General features: G+C 39.3%; 2 protein-coding genes across 3 annotated transcripts; both read left to right on the top strand.

Moving 5' to 3' along the window:
- Positions 1-689: 689 nt before the first annotated feature.
- Positions 690-3,377, top strand: her8.2 (hairy-related 8.2). 2 transcript variants are annotated; one of them, XM_005157462.6, is made up of 4 exons: positions 690-797; positions 887-982; positions 1,095-1,173; positions 2,629-3,377. In XM_005157462.6, exons 1-4 carry the CDS (start codon positions 726-728, stop codon positions 2,997-2,999), a joined length of 618 nt encoding a protein of 205 aa, XP_005157519.1. In that variant the 5' UTR covers positions 690-725; the 3' UTR covers positions 3,000-3,377. The 2 variants fall into 2 exon arrangements, with proteins under 2 accessions (XP_005157519.1, NP_001159638.1); NM_001166166.1 differs by having other exon boundaries at positions 2,611-3,373.
- An 8,361-nt stretch (positions 3,378-11,738) lies between these two features.
- her13 (hairy-related 13) lies at positions 11,739-14,690 on the top strand. Its single transcript, NM_001017901.1, is given in 4 exon segments — positions 11,739-11,878; positions 11,979-12,065; positions 13,312-13,393; positions 13,478-14,690. Coding segments are annotated over 4 exon segments (675 nt in total). The 5' UTR covers positions 11,739-11,800; the 3' UTR covers positions 13,906-14,690.
- Positions 14,691-15,725: the final 1,035 nt, after the last annotated feature.

The raw sequence follows: 15,725 nt of genomic DNA on the forward strand, positions 1-15,725 counted from the left end.
GTCTCATGGCTCTTGTTGAACAAATTAAAATTATTAATTCACATACATCTGCCTGTGGCAGAGAGCACTTTGACTTATGCCTACGCACAGCCTGATTTTGCCAGGATGTGCTCTGCCTACACTGACTGTCGGAGGGTAAAGACATCTGGCATAAACCAAACTACCTGCTTGTTTCAGACAAATATTTATGTTTGTTTAATATTTGAAAAAAAAATAATGCAAATAGACCTTTTGTTTGCCAAAACAAGTACTTTTGAATTATTATTTGTTTTCACCATATTATTTGTAGACAGTGGTTCCGATTGCTGGCTCTGAAACCTGTGGTATTGGGTTTGGTTTCGCTTGGGTCTATTGAAGAGTGTGTGAATATGCATTGGGTATCAGGTGGTTGACTGTAACAGAACATACTAATTAGATTCTGGGAATGCCAAGCCACCTTGGAAAACTATCTTGTGATTTCACGTGATGTAGTTTCTGTGTTCAGAACGCCTCTAGGCTCGACATCTGTTGTTTGCTTTGAGTATGCCTATGTGTGTGCGTTTGGGGGCTCATGTATTGAATAGAGGCAGTGGCCTGTCATTTGTGAGTGATGGGAGTGAGTGTGTGGGAAAATATCTCAGGCAAAGAGCTTGTGCATTGAGATGCTAATGTCCCTCCTATAAATAAAGAGTATGTGCCGTGTATCTTCCAGTGAGTGGAACGCAGTTTACACTGCACAGAAGCAGATGGACATGACTGCTACCAAGCTTCAGCAAAATTCATGCCAATTGCATATCAGCAGCAAAGAGGAGAGGAAGGTAGAAAATCACTATAAAATATTCTTGGAACATAGACTGCAAAGATATTGCTTGCTTTTCTTTTTCTTTGCTTGTGTTGATCTTTTCAGCTACGGAAACCTCTCATTGAGAGAAAGAGACGGGAAAGAATAAATCTTTGTCTGGATCAGCTGAGAGAGACTGTAGTTGCAGTTTTTAAGCCTGATGTAAGTTAAAGTTAAATGCATATTTTAAAGTAACTGTTTTTTGTGTGTACAAAACAGTATTTTAAAGCTAAAGTTGATACTCAAATTTTTGTTCTTTTTCATAATTAAACAGCAGTCTAAGTTAGAGAAAGCTGATATTCTTGAGATGACAGTGAAACATTTGCAAAATATCCAGAGCAGTAGAGTTTCTGGTAAGTAAAATGGCATTCATAAAATGGGTTGTGTACAATATTTATAAAGGTTACAGTTCTTTAGTTTGTACACTGGCTTGTTTTAAAGGGCCATGAAACCCCCTCGTTTCAGCAGTGTGTTTTCACACCTCTACTTTGGAAAAAGTCAGAAAAGTGGGCGTGTCCAGCTCTGTTTAGGGGGGAGTGTCGGAGGAAGAAAAGAGGCTTGGTATGGGAGTGTCTATTTGGGCGCGCTGAATTTCAGAGTCAAAACACACACCCACAACGGACAATGTGACTGTGTTTACATGGACATCTGTAGTCGAATTATTTGCCAAATTATTAAATGGTGGACTTTAACTGCAGTTTGGCTCTTTCATTCAGGAAATTAATTCATGTCCCTCCCGACAAATGTGATATTTGATTTGAGGCGCTGCTCCAAAGCGTTTATTTTTCATGCAATGTTTGATACCGCACGGTAAATGAAAGAAAAAAAAACTCAGCATTTCCCGGAAACTTAGATGCACACGGCAGGTAGCGTCAGAAAGCCGCGTGTGTTATTCCGGTCACAAAATCCAACACGAGGTTATAATTTGGTTGTAACTGTTAGTGCTAACTTGTTTACACTCAATAGTTTGTTGGATACGAATAAAATACGAACGGAATAAACAAAGGGCACTGGTCGCTCACTTCCCAAATCTTTAGAGACAGGACAATCACCAGCAACTAGAGCCGCGTCTTTATTTAGAGGAGACTACAAGCGAATTCCGGATCTCAGCGTTAGCAGATCAGAACAGCTCTCAGGTAAACAATAATCCTCCTTAGACACGTAAGTTATTGTTGTCGCGTGTCGTGTACACTGTTAATCCACGCGTGAGTCTGCGCTCTCACAGAGAGAAAATGAAAACGAAACTTAACTGCAGCAAACTATAAAAGTAACACTTCACGCTTGTTTTGCCAATACAACGTGGCGTCTTTGCCGTCTACACTCTGACAGTAATGAATATTAATGAAGTTGCACAATAGAGCGCGCTGATTGGTTTGAACCAAGCCTTACTCATGCATTAATGCAACACACTGTTAGACGTAATAAGACTCACTCTGGCACAGACGCCCAGTCTGCACGCTGGAATACAACGCTATTATGTCATAGCCGTGACGCAGCTTCAAAAATTCGTTTCAAACAGGAAGTATGAATTTGCTTGAAATAACGCAAAAACAACCAATTTACCCTTTTTAGTGAAATATAGGTGACCTAATAGTGTTTTTAGCAGTGTGGGACACATATACGGCTGTCAACAGCTCAAAAAAATGTGTTTTGGTGTTTCGTGACCCTTTAAGTCAAGTTTCTCTCTTTTTCAGCAAAAAAATAAAAAATTAAAATAAATTATATATAATTTTTGTTGTCCAGGTTAACATTTAAAAAGAACTGCCCATAATCTTATTGTGTCCACTCAGACCCTGTTCTGAATACAGGAGCCCGACAGAGATACAGCACTGGGTATATCCAATGCATGCAGGAAGTTCACAACCTTTTACATTCTTGCGACTGGATGGACAAAACCCTTGGATCCCGCTTGCTCAATCACTTGTTTAAATCTCTACCTCTATCTGCAAAGGACTGCCCTCGGCTACCCAAGACTTCCCTGACAAGTGTTCCTTCAGACCATAGCGAGTACTCTAGTTTCCATGTTGATGAGACGGCGAGTCCAAAACCCTGCTCTTCTTCTCCTTTCTTGTGTAAGAGGCCCAATCAGTCTCAGAACCAGCATTTTACTCCTATTAGAATGCCACATGATGTTGAGAGTTCTCACCTTTCAGTTCTACAGATGTGGAGGCCCTGGTGAAATATTTATTTTGACAGTGTACTTGTGTTGATAGTACTATATAACTTACTTGACAACTGTATGCTGCAAAACTGTATGAATAGTATGCATTCACATCCAGTTTTTGCTGATTGTGGTAGAACCTCCTCTAATATCTATCTTTTAGATATGTGTCACTGCATCCAGAATAGCTCCCATTTTAGAATTTCTACTTCCTTTCTAAATTAAAACTACTGTAGCCTCCATTGTAAAAGGCCCCTATAAATCATATTTACTTAATATCCTATATATTTTTAATTGTCATAACCCTTTGGCTACTAATACTGTGTTGTATGTTTCTTTCAATTACTTTAATGTGCATTTTAAACAATTATTATTAAAAGATTGGTTTGCAAGAAATACTTATTACATAGTATTTAATTATTTAATTCACATACATATCTTTAAAAAGTAAACAAATTTACAATGACAGTAGTCTGGAAATTTTACTATACGTGTAGAAATTACCTGTAACCAATATCAAACCAACATGAGAGATAAAGGAGCAACACAAAATAGTCCACCCATTTCTGTAAAGTATTTTACATGTACTGTAAATAATTTGGCATATGCTTTTGTCTTAAGCAACTTGTAAGAACAGAAATTAAGGAAAATATTAAACAAAAATATGCAAATAGCATGACAATTCCAGTTAATCTGATGCAACATTCAAGCACTTACACAAATATATGTCTCCAGGGAAATATAATAGTTTTAGTAACTAATTTCTTTTGTCTTTTGTATCGATGACGATAAATACTATTTTATTCATTAATTTGCATAATAGTATTCAGTGCAAAAAAACACTAAAATATGTGTAAATAATATTTACATTGATTTCTACATTTTAGCAGAGCAGATGAAGTACAAAAACACAAGAGGCAGCCATACTTCTCTTTTTTACTCGAGTATAAGTATTCATTCATTTCATTTCAGCTTAGTCCCTTTTTAATCCGGGGTCGCCACAGCGGAATGAACCGCCAACTTATCCAGCACATTTTTACACAGCGGATGACCTTCCAGCCACAACACATCTCTGGGAAACATCCACACACACACTCATAAACTACGGACAATTTAGCCTACCCAATTCACCTGTATCACATGTCTTTGGTCTGTGGGGAAAGCAATTGTGCAACTGTGGGGAAAACCCACGCAAACACAGGGAGAACATGCAAACTCCACAGAGAAACGCCAACTAAGCCAAGGTTTAAACCAGCGACCTTCTTGCTGTAAGGCGAGAGCACTACATATTGCTCCACTGCATCTGGAGTATAAATAGTTGGAACACAATTTCTTAATTCTTCCATCACAATGAGTTAAAGCAAAGAGTATGGTTCAGATGTTCAGCAAAAGATTGTTAAACTACACAAAATTTAAAGTGGCTGTAAAAAAAATATGTAAATTGCATTGAAATCACATCCCCACTGTTAGGCCTATACTTACAAATTACAATCAAATGGCGATGTTATAAATCTGCCTGAATTTATTGTAATGTCTTGATGTACAATGAGAAAAACAGCTTGCAAACCACTCTCTACAGATTACAGCAGGACAAACGCTAAGTCTTGGGTGTCACAAAAACCTAAAAGAAAATCAAACAGCACCTGATTAGTCCTCCTTTGGGTCAGATTTACCAACAAACTAACTAAATAAATACCATCTTGGATACTAACATAGACCAAGACGTGTAATGGAGACGCATGTCTGGACAGACAGTTTTGGGAGGACACTAGCTGACCAATCACTCATAAAAGTAAGAAAACGGCCCAATGAATGTCAATGAGTTGGCAGAGCTTGGCTCTGCAAGTGCCAGCAATTAATCATTAGTAGAGTATACAGCCAGCGCACATGTACCGATTGCTATGTTTTAGCTGCTGAGGAGCTGAACACTCAGCTATCAACTCTAGACTCAGCTGCTGTGTCACGGCTCTATTCCCTTTTAGGAAAATGAGGGTTATGTTGGTAACCTAGATGTTACCCTTCAGTGGGAACTCCGACGTGTGTCTGGAAAGACACTTTTGTAAGAGTATATGAAAATGGCACAGCAGCTAAGCCTGTAACACTCCTGGTGTAAAGTTTGCCAAGCATAGCGTGAGCGCACAAGCATCACGAAGGGTGCAACCTACCAACATCCCCTAGGCCCTTTAATTACTATTATATGGGAATAATTTAAAAGAATTTGGTTCAGATGTTGTAAATGTGGTTTTACCTAGCTAATTGTAATCTAGAGTTTTATTTTTTTAAAACAACAGTACATTGGGAAAGCATGCCACTCCCTGAAGGGGAGCTACCCAAAAGGGGAGACTTAGTGACAATATGGTGATATGGACTAGCCGTAACCAGTGGGAGTGCTCAATTCTATAAGCTGGTTAGTGGGTAGGGAAGACACAGGTACACCTGATATTGAAAAACACACTGTGGCTGAATACCCATATGGGATTGCCACAGGGGAACACACTTAACTGGCACCAAACCCCAGCATGCGTGTGTCGGGCATACCTGACACCGCACTGGGCCAGACACCTGGCTCCTCTGCTGAATCAGGTGCTGGGTGCCTTGGAGGAACTCTCTAGGGTTCACCAAATGGAAAACTCACTTTAGCAGAGCAAAATAAGCACACGTATCTCCAGTTTAGGGAGCATGGCACAGCAAGCATTTGACAGCTGCTAATTTTCTTCCCAAATAACCAGGGTTACCCAGTAATCAGGCAGAAACCAGCTCCACTCAAAGATGATATAATCTTTTGAATTAATTAGGCGTCGCCCAGCCCACAACTCTACAGATATCTGTGAGAGAGGCACCACATGCTAATACCCAAGAGGAGGCAACACTGAGTGTGCTTTCACACCCGGGGGACACGGCTCACCCTGGCACTGACAAGTGAGGGCAATGACATCTAATAACAAGTGGGCCAACCGGTTTTGATACGGCACTTCCCTTCTGCAAACCACCAAATCATAAGAGCTGTTCAGAAGATCCTAACTTCTGCGTACGTTCCTCCAAACGGATCTCTCTGCAGTCTTACCAGGAGGGGACGGGCGGTGTGGATTTAATTGCTGCGCATCTCGGAGAAACCTGATGATTAGATTATGCTTCTAGAGCAAGCTGCTATCCACTGCATCATGCTGAGCAGAGATGGCTGCAATGTAAGTCTTCAGTGAGGAGGGGGACACACCACACCACAGGGCGTAGGCATGCCTCGTAAAGGGTGCTCTTGCCTGAATGATCCAATATCAGCTGGATCAAATACCCTTCCATATAGTTGATAAATGCTACAGTTGCCATGCTGTCCAACCTTACCAGCACCTGTTTCCATTCTAGCACTGGTAAAAATTAGCAAAGAGTGAGAAACTGCCAATAGCTCTAGGCAATTAATATGCTAATGCAGCCGGAGTCCATTCCACGAACCCGCAGCTAGATGCTTGTTGCACATGGCCCCCATGCCTGGATACTTGTTCTAAGGACACCCGGGCCCATAGAAAGGCAAGATTCATCCAGGGACTGAGGGTGTGGCAACACAACAGAGTGATGGTCAACTAGGTCTATAGCCGCAAACTAGTCCCGATGACATCTGCGCAAGCATCCTGAACGACATCTTGTGTATAGTTTGCACAGATCTAGGATTAGTTTTATCCCACCGCTCTTTTTGGGCACAATAAAGTATGGGCTGTAAAAACCACTCTCGATTACATCCTACACCAAGAGAACAGCAATCACCTCTCACAAGACAAGGGCGGACATTTGGCAGACCTTCATGAAATACACGCCCGTGAACTTGGGAAGCGGTGAAGTGAACTGAATTGCATAACTAATTCTAATCGACTGCATAAGCCACCGTAACGGGCTGAGCAGCACTAACCAGAATGGTAGAGCTCACGCTAAAGGTAGTTTGCGTTATGGAGCTCGTGCAGGGGAGTGCTCACCCCGGCAAGTAGAACCGCTTGGTCAGTAGAGCGGGCTGCTGAGGTGGAGCACGTCTTACGGTCGCAGGTACATGTCCTCGGCGAGGAGCAGCCAAGCTGGATGGGTCAGCAGGAAGAGCAGTTTTCTGAGCCCATTGATAGATGATCTTTTTCATGGTCTTCCACTGCTCTTTCACCGACGAGAACTCCTGGGTAAAGTGCCCAACTGTGTCGCCGAATAGGCCAGCCTGTGAAATGGCCAAGTTAAGAAAGCGAGCTTTGTCAACATTGCACATCTCAGCCAGGTCCAGCCAGAGGTGACATTACTGGATCACTAATGTGGCCACCGTCTTCCCAAGGAAACGAGCGGCCAACTTGGTGGTCATGAAAGCCTAGTCAGTTACCATGCAGAGCTCATGCATTAACCCTGGGGAAGAACCACTCTAGTGCAACTCAGCCAACTTCTGCACTTGGTAGCGTTGATTGTCGAGTCATAGCCTGGCCTGCGGTTGTGTAGGTTCTGGCCACAAGGGACTCAATTAACCTGCACGCCTTGCACAGGAGTCTAGGCGGACCCTCCAACACTGACCACGATAGCGCACTCCACCTGGGAAATCGCTTCGTACCCTCTCGTGGCTCTGTCATCAAGAGTGGTAAGGGCAGGAACGCACGAATAACGGGCAGAAAAAGGTGCCCTCCATGCCTGCGTGAGCTTACTGTGCACCTCTGGGAAGATGGGGACAGTGGGCTTGCAAGGTTTAACTTTCTTGGCCCCCACATAACAACTGTCTAATCCATCCCCAGTCTGACCTCGGAAGCAGCCTGGGTTAGCACAGCTAACAAGTCCGACTCCAAATCCGAGACCTCACTGACAACCCTGGAGGGTGGAATGATGCACCCCCACACCCACTCAAAGCTTGGACCGAGCGGACTGATGAGGAGTGGAGGGGTCCACGGGCTCAAGGGCAATGGATGAGGCCCCGCTGTGATCTCCATGCCTGCTTGCGTGCTAACTGACTTGAGGGGGGCAGCAGTGGTGTGTGCCCCAAGGCAAGAGCATGCCATGCTCTCAGTTATGCAACACTGCAAGAGCATGAGCTATCCACGAGCATGTCTTCCACATGCTGGACTCCCAGATATGTGATACAGTACTCGTGCCTGTCACCTAGAGAGAGGAAACAACCGCATCCAGAGCACTTTTCACAGCATTAAAAAGATTCATTTTTTGACAGTGTTGCTTTTTGAGCAGGTGCTTCTGCTCTTTTAGTTGAAGCTGCTTTTTTAGCTAGCAGGGAAACGCCAAGGGATGGGAACTGACACCCAGTTCAACGCCGCTGCACACGTCATAACCCGCACTGGTGAAATTACTGCTTTATAACAGCTTGGCCTCAATGTGGTGATCTTCATGTGAGAGTCTCAAGAGAAAAAGATATTCTATATATTAATGATTAATTATCAGCCTCCATGGAGTTGGCTCTGTCAACTCATTGGCATTCATTGGCCTGTTTTTTTTTCAGAGAGGTTGGCTAGTGTCTTCCCAAAAGTGTCTTTCCAGACACACGTCGGAGTTACCACTGAAGAGGGACTAACTACCTAACAAAAATAAAATCCTCTGCACTCATGTAAAAACAAACTTCAGCATTTTGTCAAACACTACTTTGAAGCAAAATAGGTTCTAGGTATTGTAAACATACAATATGTTTGTTGTAAACAGTCATAACAAGTACCCTTTGTCCATTTAAAGTCTTATAATGGGCCATGGCTGGATCATCTCTTTTTTTAAATTTTAGTGAAAGGATATACTTTTGAGATTTATTTCCTTGTTCTCTTTGCTTATATTTAAGAGCAATTCTTCAACTACGGGAACTTATAGCTTTGTGAAGTTGAGTAAAAAAACTTGTTCAAAATGAATGCAGCATAGCCTCATAAGTTTAAACAATTTGTCTAGTATTAGGATCTGTAAGACGACAAACTTAGATATGAAGAGAAATTGTTAATATTTAACATTTTTTCCATCCTGAACTGAACAAATTTCATTTCCACCACATCTCAATATACAGCTTTTATTTCAAAATGAAATAAGTTATGGCAGTCAAACATTGTCTAAGATCATTTTTGTATCTTGTTTAACCAATCTTTCCACAACATATACAATAATTATACACTTATAATTTATTAATTATAAAATATAATTTATTAATAATAAATTATTCCCTTGGGACCAAATGCTGAATTGTACACCTGTCTCTGCCACTCTAAAATACTAATTTGGTTAAGAGCTTATTAAAAATAAATAAATTGAATTTGTATGTTGAATAGAGCATGAACTAATAAATTGTAAAGGTAACACTTTACAATAACGTTCATTAGTTAATGCATTTACTAACATGAACAACACATGTAAAGCATTTATTAATCATAATTGAACATTTACTAATGCATCGTTAAACATCCAAGTCCATGCTTGTAAACATTAATCAATGCACCATGAGTTAACATGAACTAACAATGAACTACTGTATTTTCATTAACAGGAGTAACAATGGAAACAAGAGGAAGCTGTCTGAAAGGGATGTTTGGAAGCTAACACCAATTGTATCCAAAAAAAAAAAAAAAAAAAAAAACATACCACAGCAGCCCAACTCACTGCAGAATTAAATGTGCAGCTCAACTTTCCTGTTTCCAAAACTTTTGGTTGAGAGCTTCACAGGATCAATATGCATAGCCAACTGCTATAGTTAAACCTTTGCCCACTCGTGTTAATGCCAAAAGCCTGTTTCAATGGTGCAGCAGTGCAATGGTGCAAAATTGGGCTGTGGACAATGTGAAACATGTATTGTTCTCTGATGCGTACAGCTTCATTGTCTTTCCCAAATCCGGGAGAGTTACGCCACAGCAGAATGAACCACCAACTGATCCAGCATATGTTTTATGCAGCGCATGCTTTTCCAGCTGCAACTAGGCATGGGACGATAGCTGTTTTCAAGGTATACCGCGGTTTGGAAAAGTCAAGGTTTTAAAACCTTCAGAATTTTCTGTAATATCGTTCCAAAGGTATGTGTAAGATTTTTTATTTACATTTTTTTTTTCATGACATTATCACCAGCAGAAAAAAAATTCAAAGATGCCATTTTAAACTGTAAAGAGACCTGTGTTTTTGAAACAAATGAAGACAGCAGAAGTCAACGTTGAGTTTGCTGTTCCAAAATTTTATAAATGTTAAAAAAAAATAACTAGATTGTTTTCAAAAAAGGTTTTATTTTTTACCCAAACATTTAAGAAGAATACATTTTAGAGCAGTGATCACAATACTGTGATACCTTGAAACTGTGATTTTTTTATCCAGGGTAATCATACCATCAGAATCTTAAACTGACCCATGCCTAGCTGCAACCCATCACTAGGAAACATCCATACAAAATCATTCACACTAATACACTACAGACAATTTAGCTTACCCAATTCACCTATAGCACGTGTTATATATATATATACAAATTCAATTGATCTATTTTCTAATAAGCTGTTATCCAATATTCATATTAATTTTTAGATTGAGACAGGTGTACAATTCAGCATTTGGTCCTAAGAAACGAATTTAATTATACATTTGCCAATAAAATAATGTATACATTGTGGAAAGATTGGTTAAACTAGATACAAAAATTATTTTAGACAATGTTTGACTGCCATAATTTTTTTCATTTTTAAATGAAAGCTGTATATTGAGATGTGGTGGAAATTACATTTGTTCAGTTCACGATGGAATAAAAGGAAAATATTAACAATTTCTCTCCTTATCTAAGTTTGTCCTAAAACTTGTTTAAACTTATGAGGCTATGTTACATGCTTTTGAATAGGCATGGGCCGGTATAAGATTCTTACAGTGTGATAACTTTGGATTAAAATATGACGGTTTCACAGTACCACGGTATTGTGATTACTGCTCTAAAATGTATTCATTTTAAATGTCTGGGTAAAAAAAATAAAATAAAAAATTCCCCTTTGAACACAATATATATATTTTTTTTCAAGATTTTCAATAATTACAATGAATCATTGACTTCTGCTGTCTTCATTAGTTTCAAAAATACAGATATCATTACAATTTAAAATGGCATCTTTGAAAATGTTTTCTGCTGGACTGTTATCCTAAAAAAAAAAAAAAGAAAGAAAGTAAAAAAAATTTACACATGCCTTAGGAACAGTATTTTAGAAAGTTTTGGCGGTTTTAAAACCTTGACTTCTCCAAACAGCGGTATACCTTAAAAACGGTTATTGTCCCATGCCTATTTTGAACAATTTTTTTTAACTCAACTTCCCAAGGCTAAAAGTGCCCGTAGTTGAAGAATAGGCTTATAATCAAAATTAAGTGTTGTTGTTTCTGTAGTTAGTACCATCAGGCGCCATATGGAGCAGTTGGACACCCACCTGCCGCTCACCCAGCCCCTCCTTCTATTCAGCTCTGACTACCGCATACAGCTGCCAACCGACAGCATTATGTTACACTGGCCCGACCTCTTGACCTTTGTGAACTAAATTTGAAGGTTTTTAAGATATCTCATAACCAAACTGAAATCATGCGTATAAAGAAAGAGTAATGTAGTGTACACAAATTTAAAATAAGCTAACAAGTACAGGGATTTGAAATGGAGCAGGCCTACATGATACTCACATAAACAAAAAATAATTCAATTCAGTTGCTTCACTTAAGTGCGCTCTGATTGGAGCTAACGCAGACTGATGCATGTGAATGTTTCATTCATATGCAAATTAGCTACTTTAAAACCCTCATTCTAGCCTCCGAACTACCAGTGTCGTCCCCTTTGTGTGCAGATCAAATACTCCTGTTTTTACTCAGCTTTAATTTGCGGAGCGATGGTCCACGCTGCTGAACTTAGAAACAATCTTGGTGTTGGGGAATATGCATGTTATGGATTTAAAGGTGACAGAAAGGTAAGAAAATATTGCATTGTCTTAAATGTCAAAAAGGAATGGAGATTTGTATTATGTTTAAACACACATATGCTAATTCCATGTTTCTTAACTTCTTAAGACTAGAAAACCTATCGTGGAGAAAAAGAGGCGAGCACGTATTAATGAAAGCCTGCAGGATCTCAGGACATTGCTCACAAATAACGATGTAAGTTTACGGACTCTATCAGTGGTCAGTCAGTAGATTATCAGATAAATTGCCAAGTTAACAGTGGCGTCCCCAGAAAATTTTCTTAGGGGTGTCCAGAAGAGGCAACATTAAATCTTGGGGTGGCACAATTTTTGTTATTTTTATCATACTTTTATTGTACAGCTTACAGTAAATGCCATGTCTACAATTAATGAAAATTAATATACAGTAAATATACACTATACAGACCCTAATAATTTCATTTATCCATATTCCTTTTTAAACCACAATATTATTAATACGGCTTTTTCTATTGATGTACCTTAAAGTAAATATTAAATTGCTATTGCTGTCTATTGAAGGTATTTGCGGGCTGTCAACGAAGATCGGGGAGGGGGAGGGCAGTGAATCCGCAACATCAGTGGCATCAAATTGTTCATTCATTTATTTTCGGCTTAGTCCCTTTATTAATCTAGGGTCGCCACAGCGGAATGAACTGCCAACTTATCCAGCATATGTTTTACGCAGCGGATGCACTTCTAGCTGCAACACATCACTGGGAAACATCCATACACACTCATTCACACACATACACTACGGCCAATTTAGCCTACCTTTCAGTATAGTTCACCTGTACCGCATGTCTTCGGACTTGTGGGGGAAACCGGAGCACCCAGAGGAAACCCACGCAAACATGGGGAGAACATGCAAACTCCACACATAAACACCAACTGACCCAGCCAAGGCTCAAACCAGCGACCTTCTTGCTGTGAGGCGAACATGCTACCCACTGCTCCACCATGCAGCCCTGGCACCAATCAATTCACAATAATTTTGTGGTTGCTATTTATTTATTAGTTTATTTAATTATATATTTATCTATTTATTTATTGAAATATTGTGGATTTACGCAAGTACATTTAAATTAATTATATCAACAGCAAAATCATATTGGGGTGGTCACATGGTGGCTAGAGTTTACACAGGGGTGGCCGTGGCCACCCCTTGGGGGTGCCCCTGCAAGTAAAATATATAAATATCTTGTTTTCATCAATACTATATTCTATGGATGCGTATGGATGTTTCCCTGAGATGGGTTGTGGCTAGAGGGGAATCTGCTGCGTAAAACATGTGCTGGATTAGTTGGCGCTTCATTCCACTGTGGCGACCCCGGATTAATTAAGGGACTAAGCCAAAAAGAAAATAAATGCAAGAATGATATTTTACATTTATTCATTGTACATTTATTTTACTTTTCATTTAGTCGCAGACAAAGATGGAAAATGCCGAGGTGCTTGAGCTAACAGTAAAACGAGTGGAGAGCATCCTACAGAGCCGTTCTCAGGGTAAGATGACTCAGGTGCGTTGTTTATTTATGGAAGCAGTTGCAATGACATTAATTAAGAGCTCGTGTTTGTCTGGACATCTAGAAACTGGGGCTGTGACTCAAGAGGCCAGTGAGAGATTTGCAGCAGGTTATATTCAGTGCATGCATGAGGTGCACACTTTTGTGTCCACGTGCCCAGGAATCGAAGCCAGGGTGGCTGCAGAACTACTCAACCACTTGCTGGAGAGCATGCCATTAAATGAGAATCACCTTCATGACATGATTAAGGATCTCATATCAGAGCCTTCCTCTTCTGGTGACTCTTGGCAATCTGGAGAAGCACAAAACCCTGGAAGACACTGCGTGTCCGGCATGTCTTCAGAATTACCACAATTTCTGTCCAACCCCTTCTGTCATGATCTCTGCTCTGACCTGGATGAGACAGAGACTGAAGAACGCTCAGCATCAGCTGAAGACACCCTGGACTTCTCCATGGTCACACACTCTAAGTTCATGTGGAGGCCATGGTAGAAACAGCAAATGTTTCCTAACAATTAACCATGTCCTGGACTGGAGTTTTCTGGTCTTATGATCAGATTACATGAAGGTATGGCTGGAGCTTAAGAATTTCACTATTAGGAAAACAAAATAGTGAAACAATATTACTGGACACAACCCAGGGCAAGTTTAGCATATCACAAGATGTTTAGCAAACATGAATTGTCCTTTAATAATGTGATGCCTTCAAGTATAAAAAGCTAATTTAGGTTTATTCCAGTAGTTACAGACTTAACAAAAAATGAGTGAAAATAATTGATCCTAGAGTCTGAAGAAATGCATTTTTTTAGTAAGACAAAAGATTTGTTTTGTGCCTTTGTAAAACCTAGTTCAAAATAATTCACATGAGGAAACTGTTACATAGATAGTTCATGTCCATCTGTAGTCATTGTAAAAGTTTGTCTTAAATAGTTTGCTTAGGGAATTCAAATACATGTTTAAATAAATATTATTTAGCATCAAGTGCCTTGATAATGACTTGTAGATCAGGGCCCGGTTTTTCAAAAGGTTTAATCCGGATCAAATTGATCCGGATTTAGTAATCCTGTTTTTGCTATCTGTAATCACGTAATCCAGTTTACTTTTTGAGCCAGTTTTTCAAAGCAACATCGGATTGGATCAATCTGATCCGGATAGGAACTTTTCAGGATTACTAATTCTGGATAACCAGTGCTCAATCACAATGTAGATAGATAGGCCTAGGTAAAGAGCAACAAATATAATAGCCAGTGTGGGGTCAATATCACTATATTTTTTTTTAAATGAAAACTAAGAAAATTTAATAAATAATGATAATAATAATAATAAATAATAAAAGCAAGAAAAAGCCCACCCCATCCTCTTCCAGCAGTCCACTCATCTGAGACCTACAACACTGTACATTGAGGATATTTATAATAAGTTTCAAATATAGATGTAAATAAAAAAAAGACTTAATTTCAAAAACTCCACAATAATTTCAGACTTCCTCATCTGATGTGGAGAGACCAGCTTGTCTGAGCGCAGCCTTTAGGAGGCGGATCTCAAGTCTGGTCTTGGTTTGCTGCAGTTTGGTCAGGGTCAGTTGTTCTCTGCCAGATGAAGCTGTGCTTCTGCCCTTTCAGTCTCTTTTTGCAATTGTTGAAAGAGAAATCTAAAGTTATTGCCATTCTTTGCATTTTTTATTTATTTTCGGTTATTCTGTTATCATTGCATGCATTACTAATAAAAATTCTAAAAAGAAAAATATTTTCCATTGTGATGAATATATATATATATATATATATATATATATATATATATATATATATATATATATATATATCAATTAGTGACAGAAAAAATGTTATTGTTTTTGGTAAATTTTCACAGCTGTTTGGAGGATTATCTTATGAGGCCAAACTCTTTCTACTTTGCTGTAGGCCTATACTGAAAGGCTGAACACGGTAAAGCCTATAATCACTATAGCCCGACGGATAAACAAATAAAATTAAAACCTTATTAATAAATAGTATATCTCGTAAGATACTGCATGATCCAAAAATAGTATTATTTAATACTTTTTTAAGTTTTCATTAAATTTTAGGCATGAAATCCACGCTAAATCCACCCTTCTGATGGGATCAGTTTAATCCAGGTTTTTTGGATCAAAGTGATCCAGATCCTACAAAAAAGGTCTGAAAAACCCAAATTAAAGGTTTGATCCGGATCAAAACCAAGATTGGATTACGTGATCTAATCCGATTAGGTAGACCGTTTTTTCTTTTGAAAAACCCATTTTCAAGATTTGATCCAATCCCTTATCCCAAATCCTA

This window comes from Danio rerio, chromosome 15 (assembly GCF_049306965.1).
Source record: "Danio rerio strain Tuebingen ecotype United States chromosome 15, GRCz12tu, whole genome shotgun sequence".
NCBI lineage: Eukaryota > Metazoa > Chordata > Actinopteri > Cypriniformes > Danionidae > Danio > Danio rerio.

Coding starts and splice junctions, on each gene's coding strand:
- her8.2 (NM_001166166.1), top strand. CDS start 726: ATGGACATGACTGCTACCAAGCTTCAGCAAAATTCATGCCAATTGCAT. Junction 798..886: donor GCAGCAAAGAGGAGAGGAAG/GTAGAAAATCAC, acceptor TGATCTTTTCAG/CTACGGAAACCTCTCATTGA. Junction 1,174..2,610: donor CCAGAGCAGTAGAGTTTCTG/GTAAGTAAAATG, acceptor GTGTCCACTCAG/ACCCTGTTCTGAATACAGGA.